This window comes from Eubalaena glacialis, chromosome 11 (assembly GCF_028564815.1).
Source record: "Eubalaena glacialis isolate mEubGla1 chromosome 11, mEubGla1.1.hap2.+ XY, whole genome shotgun sequence".
In the NCBI taxonomy this organism is placed as follows: Eukaryota; Metazoa; Chordata; class Mammalia; order Artiodactyla; family Balaenidae; genus Eubalaena; species Eubalaena glacialis.
The window spans coordinates 26,830,834-26,845,539 of record NC_083726.1 but is presented as its reverse complement, the minus strand read 5'-3'; the positions used below and the strand labels follow the sequence as shown (position 1 = coordinate 26,845,539).

At 35.4% G+C, this 14,706-nt stretch overlaps 1 protein-coding gene across 1 annotated transcript in view; it reads right to left on the bottom strand.

The window, feature by feature from the left end:
* CEP83 (centrosomal protein 83) overlaps nt 1–14,706 on the bottom strand; it is a 117,367-nt gene that overhangs the window by 70,023 nt on the left and 32,638 nt on the right. The window contains exons 2-3 of the mRNA XM_061204249.1: nt 3,642–3,916; nt 3,061–3,211 (exon numbers count right to left, since the gene is read on the bottom strand). Of these exons, the coding sequence (XP_061060232.1) occupies nt 3,061–3,211; nt 3,642–3,814 (324 nt within the window). The 5' untranslated portion in view covers nt 3,815–3,916. The remainder of the gene's footprint in view (nt 1–3,060; nt 3,212–3,641; nt 3,917–14,706) is intronic.

Genomic DNA, 14,706 nt, shown 5'->3' with positions numbered 1-14,706 from the left:
TGCTGTGACAGAGATTCTTAAAAGATTAATGACAAACTGAGTAATAAATTTTGCTCTGAGCTTCCTAGCAGCCAAATAAAATGGTAAACATACTGGTTTACACAGTTCTCATTACCTGGCACAAAGAAAGCATATAATGTTTGGTAAATTAATTTTTTTACATTTTTATCAGAAACATATAAAATGACTCCCATATTTTTAAAAAAGGTTTTGCTAACATGTTACATAACAACAATGTAATAGCTAACTTGTTCTAACCATTTACGACATCCAAGCACCGTACTAATAATTTCTAATCATTGATTCATTGCAACTTTACAGTCATCCTATGAACTAGGTACTATTATTATCCCCATTCACTACAACTACACAAGTGATGCAGAAATATTCTTTAAATGAATGTCTTTTATATTGTTCTTCTATAAAGCCAAAGAGATATTAAATTCTAAATCAGAAATGGCATTTTGCAGGTAGACAATACACGTGTATTTTTTAAATAATCATCTTTCATAAAACCTTCATTGAAGTATTTCTTGCTGATTTTACTTTGCTGAATTTACTTAACTCACAATTTGTACAAATTGCAAACACCCACTGAAGCAAATAGCTAAATTGCTTCAATATGTGTATTTATGTATAAATGCTTCTTTCAGTTATTTCTGCCAGGTAAATATCACATAGAAATCAGATATGTTTATCTTGAAAAACAGAAACTTTACCAGATAAATTTTATTTATCAGCAAACATTTGGCAAGTTATCACATGAAGAAATATCCAGAGTTATTTTGTGTAGGTCCAAGGAACACTGCAATAACCAACAGGGAGGCTACAGGGAGGATGATTTCCTTTCAATATGATAGAGAAAATGCTTAACATACTCCAATCCATAAATGGAAGTGTATCACTTTACAAGTTCACTAGGTTCTCTAGCACTGAAAGCACTGAAGCACAGAATGAAGAGCTCTGTGTCATAAGAGTTCTAAACAGGAATTCTGCTTTGAAATTTATTGCTTCACAGTTCTGGAGGCCAGAAGTCCAAAATCAAGGTGTCGGCTAAGTGTTCCCTCTGAAAACTGTAGGAAGAACCCTTCCTTGCCCTGCCCTAGCTTGTCTTGATGTGCTGGCAATCCTTGGCATTCCCTGGCAGCTGCAACACTTCAATCTCTGCTTCTGTCATCATAGGACGTTCTCTCTGCTCCACCACCACCCATGTGTTTCTGTCTCTATGTCTTTTCTCTTCTTATTATTAAGGACATCAGTCATATTAGATTAAGGGCTTGTCATACTTCAGTATGACCTTATCTTAACCTAAGTAATTTCATCTGCAAAACCCTATTTCCAAATAAGGTCACATTCTGAGGTACTGGGAGTTAGAACTTCAACTTATCTTTTGGGGGACACAATTCAACTCATGACAGATATGAAAGAGAACTAGATGATTATCAACTCTAAGATGCTAAGGCTCTAGATACCTATGAGACAACAAGTGCAACATTATACTATATATGAATAGAACAATTCCGACTCGCTCATTTATTCTACTTATTCATGTCATTCATTTAACAAATACTTGCTAGGCACCATCCTGAGCACTGGAGACACACTAAAAAAAAGTTCCTGCCCTCATGGAGGCTGTATTCCAATAGAATAAAAATTGCCATCATTATGAGTAGCTACTATGCGCCAGACACCGTACTGAAAACATACAGGTTATTATCTCATTAGTCCTTACAGCAACCCCTGTTAGATAAAAACCTTTATGCCCTTTTTCACGTGAGAAAACTAAGGAATAGAAACATAAATATTTGTTGAAGGTCATCACCTTCCTGGCTAAATGACCCTTTTTTTTGGTTATAAAAACATTCTTTTTATCTTTAATGATACTCTTTGTCTTGAAGTCTATTTTATCTGATATTAATATAGCCACTCCAGTCTTCTTAGGCTATTTTGCATGTGCTTGTTACAAATAAGCATGTCTACATGTTACTCTCAAGAAACAGTGATTACATCTTCAATGCCTGAAAAGAATACTTTGAATACCTTGGGTTTAGTGCTCACAGACTGCATTCATATAGGCCTCAACTTTTGCAAAACAAATTAATCCACCAATTCTAAAGGTTTAAATTATATTTCCCTCTTCAACTCACATTTCTGAGGTTTTTATTTGTTTAAATGTCCTAAATATGTATACCTAGGAATGAAACAGTAAACATGGTGGAGGCTCCAACCCAAGCTTAAGTGGTGGTGTTTCCAACAATGGAAGATTTCGAGATGATACTGAACGACAAACTCCTTTAACACTGCTGTCAAAAGAATACATAAATTGGATGATATGCCACACTGGATGACTTGAAAGATGGCTTTTCACTCTATCAACCCATGACTCCAATATTAATAATGCCTTATTGTAACAAGCGCTAGATAAGTAGAAATACACAGCTGGAGCTACTCAGAGATTACAGGAAAATATCACTACTAATACCTACTAATTTGAATTTACAGTAAGTTTGGTGCTGAGGTTTAGCTTTGCTCTGCTTTTTAGGCAAATGGAAAATGAATAGTGTGAAAAATATCAAAAGAAACTAGTCAGTACTTTAGTACCAACTATCTGTTACTTTAGAAACTCCATTTACCTTACATTGTGCACATAAATTACGTACACATATTGGTTTTACAGTGTCTTTTAAGAAGCTCACCAGGCATTTTTAGCTCAGCCTCAGTTACAGTACTTAAAAAAATCCAATAAACCTTTATTTTTAAAAATATTTTTAAATTGTGAATTTTTATCAATACAAACTGGCCTTTCCTCCAATTATTCTGAAGAGTGAGATATTATTTAAATCAGAACAGGAAATATAATACAAATTTACCTAAAATAACAGTTTTGTGGCTAAACCCTACAGGGTAGCTAACATTCTAGAGTATATGAAAGAAGATTAAGTTATACCACCCAGAGAAACAACAAAATATTCATTAAGAATATAGAGAGAATTTACCAAAATTATTTATTTCCACTAAATATCTGACTACTTTTATACTAACTTGAATATATTTTCTTACCTGCAGCTTCATTTCTTCTAAGTCTTTAGTTTTCTCTACTAATTCCCCTCGTAGCTCTTCAAGCAGCAGCTGAAATTTTTCCTGGTGAGTTTGCTTTTCATTTAATAGGCGCTTGAGCTCATTTTGTGATTTCATGTACTCATCCTGCAACCTGATTTTTTAAAAAGAAGAATTTAAGTGTATCCTTTGCTTTCTAATCGCATTACTTTATGTGAAGTCAACCAACACTACAGAGCAAGATCAATATCATATATTCATTAAACTTACAAATATAATTGCTTTACAGTTTCATTTATTATTAACACTGTAATTTCTGAATGCAATTTTACTTTGAAGGGGAAAAAAACATATTTAGCCACCTAGATACATTTAATTTTATGTCTTGCTACTTTCAAAACAAGACTTTTATAAATTTATAATCCACTTGATTTAAAGAAAATTTACTTGTATTTAAAAAGTTTTAAATGTATACTGTATACTGCAAAATAACAAAATTATACTGTATGTTCCAGAGCAAACATTCAGACAAAATAAATGTTTTCATCAAGACTCTCACTTCCAAATTTAAGTAATTTATTTACCTTGTATGTTCAGCTTTCAAAGTCTGATAATTAGTTTTATGATGTTCACATCGTAACCGTTCATCAATTAACATTTTTTGGAACTCAGACTGAGAACTGGTCAGCCCACTGTCTCCACCAGGAGGAAAAATGGTGGGAAAGGTGTCCATACTGGTAAGTGAGCTGACAACCATGTAAAAGCAAGTCTTGCTTTCTTATATTGTCTTAGTTTTCTTTTCAAGAGTATTTTTCACTTTCTTCGTGCTAAGACAGAATCTCGGGAGGCCAAATTATACCTGAAGAGAGAAATACACTTAATTAGTGATCAGTGAACTCTTTCAGTATTATATATTTTTTATCACTTATTATTCTCCTTATCATTTCTATAACAAACCCAATTTTCAGATTTTCAGTTGTTCATAAAATAAAATTCAAGAATAAAGTTGAATCATACCTTAAATTTTCTTTACTTCCATGCAGTTTCTGTGCCCATCAAGGTCATATCTTCAAATATTAGCCTAACTAGATGTAACGACTCTTCCAGTATAGGTAGTCCCAGATTCACAAATCACCAATGTTTCCTGAAGTTACTGAGGTAAACTTCAAGAGTGGATTCTGGTACGAAATCCATACTCTGGAACCAGGGGAAAAGCTATTTGGAACTTGATAAGTGGCTGGGGAGAATCACAGTCTTCACAAAGATGACCTTCAGCATGTAATTATGTCTGTGATTAATGCTACAAAGGATCTTTTATTTGACACAAGGTGACTGCACTCAGGCTGCAGATTCAGAGAAGAAATCAGTCAACATATAAATATTGATCATCTATGTATTGTGCACTGTGCTAAGAACAGCAAAGTCAATCACCTCAGCTATCCCCAAAAGCACCAATCCAGGATTATGAAAGTAACCAAATGTTTGCTGTATCTAGAAGTAAAAAATGATGACACAGTGTTCTCACTGTAAATAATTAAAAACAAAAATTTTAATCAAAACAATTCTGTCCCTTTTAACTTCATTCATCTTTCTCAAAACTATTATATATATTTTTTCCTAACAGTACTTCCCTTAGTCATGGGTGATTATGAATTACCTTTTCTTACTACAAGAGACCATCTTTAGCCTACACAAACCAACGATTGAATTACTGAGTCTTGCTTGAACTACATCATTTCTGATAAATTAATGTGATGTCTACATATTACATAAGAAGACTTTTAAACTAAAATTGAGGTTGCTTTGGTTTCCTGCTTTATCTATTTTAACAGAGGGGTAAAAGTCCTTCAAGGACACTTTACTCCTTATTCTTCGGTTAAATGTGCACAAGGATTCAACCTTTGCAAATGCAGAGTGCACTGTTTTTAGCAGCTGCCACAACATTATCCTGTCAAGAATATACATTTGCCATGGAATTAATAAACTGGATCATAAAATTGGCATGTAATTTGGATTCTGCTCTTTGATCCAAATTAATTTTTAAGAGACAGAAACATAAACATATCTAATGCTTTCTAATAATATCACCAAAAGGCATTATGAGGTTTTAGTTTTAATTAGCTAAAAGCTTACACTACATTAGAAAAATCAAAAGCTACCCTTTAGTCCTACTACTAGTGAAAGAAAGATTTCCAAGATAAAATATTTTTTTCCTTTGTATTCCAGTTAACTTGACAGTAAAGTAAACATTCTCACTGACCCCTACCCTAAAATGAGAGTTAAGTCCTCACAGAAATAAAATTTACAAAGACCTGAAAGTTTCTGGAAAATAAAATTAAAATGATTTATCTCCTTCCCTCTTGGCACTGAAATATTCACTAGATGTACTTTCCAGGACTTCACTAATTTCAGAATATCCCTTTCTCGATCACCACCACCATCACCTCATCTCCAATTCTAGTTTCTATGCAAACGTATGTGTACTGCCCTCTTGTATTTTCCCAAACCAGGAGGATTTCTCCTGTTCCAAGATGATGTTTGCAATTTCATTACTTTTTAATATGTTAATTTTTTGAATAATAAAGCTAGAATATACCAACACACATCACCAGTAGGTACCACACCCAAACGCATGATATACTTTCCCCTCATACCACAAAAAATACCACGTTAATTTGTGTGCGTACACACACACACACACACACACACACACATCTATAGTAAGCTTTCTGCAAAGTTACCTGTATCAAAATGATAAATCTGCTTATCCCCTGGCCCAATCCTAGGAATTTATTCTATGACAATAGCTGGATGAGTACCCAAATGTAATTACTATATAAGAATTTTCTTTGTGACTTTTTTTTAATTAAAAAAATGAAAAAATCAGAAATAAGCTAAACTTCCACAAATAAAGGTTTATCTATACTATGCATTAAAAAGGACAAGTTAGATCTATCCCCACAGCATGATGAAGAGTATAAATGACAGATACACACACACATATGTTTACATACACATAAAAAGAGTCAAATAGTGGTACACCAAGCAGCGAATAGTAGTAACTTCTGGGGAAATAATAATGGGGGGACTCCCTGACAGGAAAACTTGCACCTTGCACTTTCAACATTTTACTGTTAAATTTTCTTTTTAACAACTACAAACTGTTTTTCAGATAATGAACAATTCTATCACCCGGTATTCAAATTATCTTAAACCAAATTCATTACCCTTGCTTTCAATCTACCTTCAACATCCTTACTTTCCAGCTTCTGATATTGATACCAGTATTATGCTACCATTCATCCACACTTACAACCTCAAAGTCTTCTCTGCTTTCTCTCTCAACTTCCCATGTATGAACAATAAATACTCTTTCTTTAAAATGCATTCCATTCTCTCCATTCCTACTTAACCACAAAAAGTCAAGCTTGTATCATCTCGTAACTAGACTATTAGAGCTTTTTATTATCCGTGCTTCCAATATTTTCTCTCTCTAGTCTACCCTCCAAACACTGCCAGATTAATAGTCAGAAACTGTTATTTGATTTCTCATTCTCACTTAAAAGCTCCCATATATGAGACAAAATCAAAACACCCCAGTCTTTCAAAGCACTACACAATCAGCCCCAATCTACCTTGTGTAATCTCATTTCCTACCATCTGCCAAGAATATTCTACTCCAGCTAGCCCCTGAATAAATATGCACATCACACCTTTGTTCACGCAGATTTTGTCTTAGTTTGTGAACCCTATACTAATGCAAATGGACTCTAGTATGCACGATAATCACTAACTGTTCTCTATTTCTGTGATGATTGAATATAAATAGGCTTAAACACAGTAGTTAGATACTGGAAAGAAATCCTTGACTCAAAGTTATGAGCCCCTGGGTTGCATTTGCCAATAGCCTTTTCCAGAATTTTCTCCTCTAGGGATAGTTAAGAATCACAGAAAACTATCTGCCAATTTGTGTGAATCTAACCAAGGTCAGAATGAATTTTTTATCTGTTTTCAAGTACTCTGCACATATAACATATCCAGTTCTCTAATTCAGTAGTAATCAACTTATCAATAATAATCTTGAAAAATATAGTATGGTAGTCCTCCAAATAGGTATCTAGTGTTATAGATAGAAAGGCCTCATAAAACAATTCTTTCTCTGACCTTCAAAAGTGGTCCATCATTCTATATTCAAGGTTACAAAGAAAGAACTTCTATATTTTTATACTAATTATATAAGGACATTTTTAGCTAAAAATGGAAAACCCCAACTCAGTTACCATATAATCTATCTCTTACACCAAGAAATCTGAAGACAGTCTTCTATTACCAGTAATAGAGGCTTAAGTAATTTGGATCAAGCCTCCCACTAAGGACAGCAAGAAAAGCTGGATACATACTTTTTTTTAATCAGCTTGAAGACACTGGAAAACAAAAGAATAAATATTTACTGAGATGGGAACGGGGGAAGATATGGATGCAGAAAGATGAGACTGGCACTTGGAACCACCCTTCCCCTGGAGGCATCTGTCAATTCCAGAGAGGTAGCTGGGAGATTGAATGCCCTGGGACAGTCTTTAAATTCAAAGGAAGATATATCAGATCAGCAAGGAGTGGAGAAGCCCTGGTGAACACCCTTCATTTTGGATAGAGACTTCAAAGGCTGCCTCTTAGGAATAAGGGTAATTCAGAAGAAAGATATTAGACTAGACCTCAAATTGCTCTAAAAAATAAATATGTGACACATACACACATGTAAAAATCCATGGGAAGATAAGGTAACATGAATTAAAGCCACAGAAACAACAGACGATAGGCAGACACACAGGGTCTCCTATTAAAGAGTTATCAGACAATGACTCTAAAATAATTTTTTAAATTCTAATTGTGTACAAAGCAATAGAAAAGAAGGTTGAGAAATTTGGGAAAGGATTAGAAACCATTAAAAGAAACCAATGGAAACTCTAAACTTGAAAAATATGATAACCAAAATTAAGAGCTCAACTGAGTGGGTAAAACAGCCCAGATTAGACATAGTTTAGGAAGGAATTGGAAGATAGCTTAAAAGAATATGTTCAAGATAAAGTAGAAAGAGAAACAAGGATGGAAAATATAGAAAAGAAGGAAAGAAATACAGAGAATAAAGTTAAAATGTCACTTTAACAGACATGAAATTGGAGTCCCAGAAAGAAAGGAGAGAATAGAGCAGAAGCAATATCTCAAAAAAAAAAAGAAACAAACCAGTTTGACATCATCCCCAAACTGAGGAAAGGTATCAATTCTCAGATATAAAAAGTCCTACAGGGACTTCCCTGGTGGTCCAGTGGCTAAGACTCCACGCTCCCAATGCAGGGGGCCCAGTTTCAATCCCTAGTCAGGGAACTAGATCCTACATGCCACAACTAAGAGTTCACATGCCACAACTAAAGATCCCGCATGCCGCAACTAAAAAAAAAAGATCCTGTATGTTGCAACTAAAGATCCCACGTGCCTCAACTAAGACCCGACACTGCCAAATGAATAAATAAATACCAAAAAAGAAAGTCCTACAATCCCCAAGCACATAAATAAAAAGAAATCCACACCTATGCACATCACATTAAGACAGGTAAAAACCAAAAATAAAGGGAAGATCTTAAAATCAGGCAGAAGGAGACAAAGTGCATGCAAATAAGAGCAACAAAAAGACAGAAGTGACTTCAACAGTGAAGGCCAGAACACAATGTACAGTGCTGAAAGAAAACAACTGCCAAACTAACATTCGATAAATACAGCAATACTACAACTTTGAAGAATGATGGTAAAACAAAGACATTTTCAGAGAAACAAAATAAATTCATCCCTAAAGATGTACACTAAATAAACAGTCAAGGACTTTTCATACACAACGAAAATTCTTAGATGTGAACGTGACAATGCAGAAAGAAAGGCATACTTAATGGTAAGAAGAATAGCTTTCCCAGTAAGAAGAAGAACGAGCAAGGCTGTCCCTTCTCACCACTCCTTTTCAAAACTGTACTGGATGGCACTCAGCTAACACAGTAAGAAAAGTAAAAGGCATACAGAAAGAAAAGGAAGAAATAAAACTATCTTTGTTTGCAGACGACATGATCGTCCATGAAGGAGAGCCAAAAGAATCAATTAAAAAAACAATTCCCCTAGGGGCTTCCGTGGTGGCACAGTGGTTAAGAATCCGCCTGTCAATGCAGGGGACACGGGTTCGAGCCCTGGTCCAGGAAGATCCCACATGCCATGGAGCAACTAAGCCCATGCGCCACAACTACTGAGCCTGCGCTCTAGAGCCCGCATGCCAGAACTACTGAAGCCCACACGCCTAGAGGCTGTGCTCTGTAACAAGAGAAGCCACCACAATGAGAAGCCCGCGCACCTCAACAAAGAGTAGCCTCCGCTCACTGCAACTAGAGAAAGCCCACGTGCAGCAACGAAGACCCAAAGCAGCCAAAAATAAATAAAACAAATAAATTTATTTTTTTAAAAAAGGCAATTCCCCAAACTAATAAGCAATTACAGCACAATTGCAGGATAGAAGATTAATATACAAAAGTCACTTTCTTCCAACAGCATTAAACAAATGGAATTTGAAACTTAAAACAATACCATTTACATTAAAACCCCCAAAAAATGAAACAGGTATAAATCTAACAAAATACGTATAAGATTTACATGAGGAAAATGATAAAACTTTGATGAAAGAAGTCAAAGAATTAAATAAACGATAAATTATTTTAAACATCTTTATTGGAACATAACTGCTTTACATTGTTGTGTTAGTATCTGCTGTATAACAAGTGAATCAGCTATATGTGTACATATATCCCCATATCCCCTCCCTCTTGTGTCTCCCTCCCACCCTCCCTATCCCACCCCTCTAGGTGGTCACAAAGCACTGAGCTGATCTCCCTGTTTTGTGCAGCTGCTTCCCACTAGCTATCTATTTTACATTTGGTAGTGTATATATGTCCATGCCACTCTCTCACTTCGTCCCAGTTTACCCTTCCCCCTCCCCGTGTCCTAAAGTTCATTCTCTATGTCTGCATCTTCACTCCTTTCCTGTCCCTAGGTTCTTCAGAACCATTTTTTTTTTTTTTAGATTCCATATATATGTGTTACCATACTGTATTTGTTTTTCTCCTTCTGACTTACTTCACTCTGTATGACAGACCATAGGTCCATCCACCTCACTACAAATAACTCAATTTCGTTTCTTTTTATGGCTGAGTAATATTCCATTGTATATATGTGCCACATCTCCTTTATCCATTCATCTGTCGATGGACACTTAGATTGCTTCCATGTCCTGGCTATTGTAAATACAGCTGCAATGAATACTGTGGTACATGACTCATTTTGAATTATTGTTTTCAAAGGGTATATGCGCAGTAGTGGGATTGCTGGCTCGTACGGTAGTTCTATTTTTAGTTTTTTGAGGAACCTCCATACTGTTCTCGATAGTGGCTGCATCAATTTATATTCCCACCAAGAGTGCAAGAGAGTTCCCTTTTCTCCACACCCTCTCCAGCATTTGTTGTTTGTAGATTTTTTGATGATGGCCATTCTGACCTGTGTGTGGTGATACCTCATTGTAGTTTTGATTTGCATTTTGCTAATGATTAGTGATGTTGAGCAACCTTTCATGTGTTTGTTGGCAATCTGTATATCTTCTTTAGAGAAATGTCTATTTAGGTGTTCTGCCCATTTTTGGATTGGGTTGTTTGTTTTATTGATATTGAGCTGCATGAGCTGCTTGTATATTTTGGAGATTAATCCTTTGTCCATTGATTCGTTTGCAAATATTTTCTCCCATTCTGAGGGTTGTCTTTTTGTCTTGTTTATGGTTTCCTTTGCTGTGCAAAAGCGTTTAAGTTTCATTAGGTCCCATTTGTTTATTTTTCTTTTTATTTCCATTTCTCTAGGAGGTGGGTCAAAAAAATCTTGCTGTCATTTATGTCATAGAATGCTCTGCCTATGTTTTCCTCTAACAGTTTTATACTGTCTGGCCTTATATTTAGGTCTCTAATCCATTTTGAGTTTATTTTTGTGTATGGTGTTAGGGAGTGTTCTCATTTCATTCTTTTACATGTAGTTGTCCAGTTTTCCCAGCACCACTTATTGAAGACGCTGTCTTTTCTCCATTGTATATTCTTGCCTCCTTTGTCATAGATTAGTTGACCATAGGTGTGTGGGTTTATCTCTGGGCTTTCTATTCTGTTCCATTGATCTATATTTCTGTTTTTGTGCCAGTACCATACTGTCTTGATTACTGTAGCTTTCTAGTATAGTCTGAAGTCAGGGAGCCTGATTCCTCCAGCTCCGTTTTTCTTTCTCAGGATTGCTTTGGCTATTTGGGGTCTTTTGTGTTTCCATACAAATTGTGAAACTTTTGGTTCTACTTCTCTGAAAAATGCCAGTGGTAGTTTGATAGGGATTGCATTGAATCTGTAGATTGCTTTGGGTAATACAGTCATTTTCACAACATTGATTCTTCCAATCCAAGAACATGGTATATCTCTCCATCTATTTGTATCATCTTTAATTTCTTTCATCAGTGTCCTATAATTTTCTGCATACAGGTCTTTTGTCTCCTTAGGTAGGTTTATTCCTCGGTATTTTATTCTTTTTGTTACAATGGTAAATGGGAGTGTTTCCTTAATTTCTCTTTCAGATTTTTCATCATTAGTGTATAGGAATGCAAATGATTTCTGTGCATTAATTTTGTATCCTGCAACTTTACCAAATTCATTGATTAGCTCTAGTAGTTTTCTGGTAGCATCTTTAGGATTCTCTAGGTATAATATCATGTCATCTGCAAACAATGACAGTTTTACTTCTTCTTTTCCGATTTGGATTCCATTTATTTGTTTTCTGTCTTTGATTGCTGTGGCTAAAACTTCCAAAACTATGTTGAATAATGGTGGTGACAGTGGGCAACCTTGTCTTGTTCCTGATCTTAGTGGAAATGGTTTCAGTTTTTCACCATTGAGAATGATGTTGGCTGTGGGTTTGTCATATATGGCCTTTATTATGTTGAGGTAAGTTCCCTCATGCCTACTTTCTGGAGGGTTTTTATCATAAATCGGTGTTGAATTTTGTTGAAAGCTTTTTCTGCATCTATTGAGATGATCACATGGTTTTTATCCTTCAATTTGTTAATATGGTGTATCACATTGACTGATTTGCGTACATTGAAGAATCCTTGCATTCCCGGGATAAACCCAACTTGATCGTGGTGTATGATCCTTTTAATGTGCTGCTGGATTCTGTTTGCTAGTATTTTGTTGAGGAGCTTTGACTCTACGTTCATCAGTGATATTGGCCAGTAGTCTTCTTTTTTTGTGACATCTTTGCCTGGTTTTGGTATCAGGGTGATGGTAGCCTCATAGAATGAGTTTGGGAGTGTTTCTCTCTCTATTATATTTTGGAAGAGTTTGAGAAGGATAGGTGTTAGCTCTTCTCTAAATGTTTTATAGAATTCGCCTGTGAAGCCATCTGGTCCTGGGCTTCTGTTTGTTGGAAGACTTTTCATCAGTTTCAATTTCAGTGCTTGTGATTGGTCTGTTTATATTTCCTATTTCTTCCTGGTTCAGTCTCGGAAGGCTGTGTTTTTCTAAGAATTTGTCCATTTCTTCCAGGTTGTCCATTTTACTGGCATATAGTTGCCTGTAGTAGTCTCTCATGATCCTTTATATTTCTGCAGTGTCAGTTGTTACTTCTCGTTCTTCATTTCTAATTCTGTTGATTTGAGTCTTCTCCCTTTTTTTCTTGATAAATCTGGCTAATGGTTTATCAATTTTGTTTATCTTCTCAAAGAACCAGCTTTTAGTTTTACTGATCTTTGCTATCGTTTCCTTCATTTCTTTTTCATTTATTTCTGATCTGACCTTTAAGATGATTTCTTTCCTTCTGCTAACTTTGGGGGTTTTTTGTTCTTCTTTCTCTAATTGCTTTAGGTATAAGGTTAGGTTGTTTATTTGAGATTTTTCTTGTTTCTTGAGGTAGGATTGTATTGCTATGAACTTCCCTCTTAGAACTGCTTTTGCTGCTTCCCATAGGTTTTGGGCCATCGTGTTTTCATTGTCATTTCTTTCCAGGTTTTTTTTTATTTCCTCTTTGATTTCTTCAGTGATCTCTTTGTTATTTAGTAGCGTATTGTTTAGCTTCCGTGTGTTTGTATTTTTTACAGTATTTTTTTCCTGTAATTGACATCTTGTCTCATAGCATTGTGGTCGGAAAAGATACTTGATACGATTTCAATTTTCTTAAATTTACCAAGGCTTGATTTGTGACCCAAGATATGATCTATCCTGGAGGATGTTCCATGAGCACTTGAGAAGAAAGTGTATTCTGTTGTTTTCACATGGAATGTCCTATAAATATCAGTTAAGTCCATCTTGTTCAATATCTCATTTAAAGCTTGTGTTTCCTTATTTATTTTCATTTTGGTTGATCTGTCCATTGGTGAAAGTGGAGTGTTAAAGTCCCATACTATGATTGTATTACTGTCAATTTCCCCTTTTATGGCTGTTAGCATTTGCCTTATGTATTGAGGTTTTCCTATGTTGGGTGCATAAATATTTACAATTGTTATATCTTCTTCTTGGATTGATGCCTTGATCATTATGTAATGTCCTTCTTTGTCTCTTGCAATAGTCTTAATTTTAAAGTCTATTTTGTCTGATATGAGAATTGCTACTCCAGCTTTCTTCTGATTTCCATTTGCATGGAATATCTTTTTCCATCCCCTCACTTTCAGTCTATATGTGTCCCTAGGTCTGAAGTAGGTCTCTTGTAGACAGCATATATACAGGTCTAGTTTTTGTATCCATTCAGCCAGTCTATGTCTTTTGGTGGGAGCACTTAATCCGTTTACATTTAAGGTAATTATCGATAAGTATGTTCCTATTACCATTTTCTTAATTGTTTTGGGTTTGTCATTGTAGGTTTTTTCCTTCTCTTGTGTTTCCTGCCTAGAGAAGTTCCTTTAGCATTTGTTGTAAAGCTGGTTTGGTGCTGCTGAATTCTCTTAGCTTTTGCTTGTCTGTAAAGGTTTTAATTTCTCCATCGAATCTGAATGAGACCCTTGCTAGGTAGAGTAATCTTGGTTGTAGGTTTTTCCCTTTCATCACTTGAAATACGTCCTGCCACTCCCTTCTGGCTTGCAGAGTTTCTGCTGAAAGATCAGCTGTTAACCTTATGGGGATTCCCTTGCATGTTATTTGTTGCTTTTCCCTTGCTGCCTTTAATATTTTTCTTTGTATTTAATTTTTGATAGTTTGATTAATATGTGTCTTGGCGTGTTTCTCCTTGGATTTATCCTGTATGGGACTCTCTGTGCTTCCTGGACTTGATTGACTCTTTCCTTTCCCATATTAGGTAAGTTTTCAAGTATAATCTCTTCAAATATTTTCTCAGTCCCTTTCTTTTTCTCTTCTTCTTCTGGGACCCCTATAATTCAAATGTTGGTGCATTTAATGTTGTCCCAGAGGTCTCTGAGACTGTCCTCAATTCTTTTCATTCTTTTTTCTTTATTCTGCTCTGCAGTAATCATTTCCACTATTTTATCTTCCAGATCACTTATCCGTTCTTCTGCCTCAGTTATTCTGCTATTGATTCCTCTTAGAGAATTTTTAA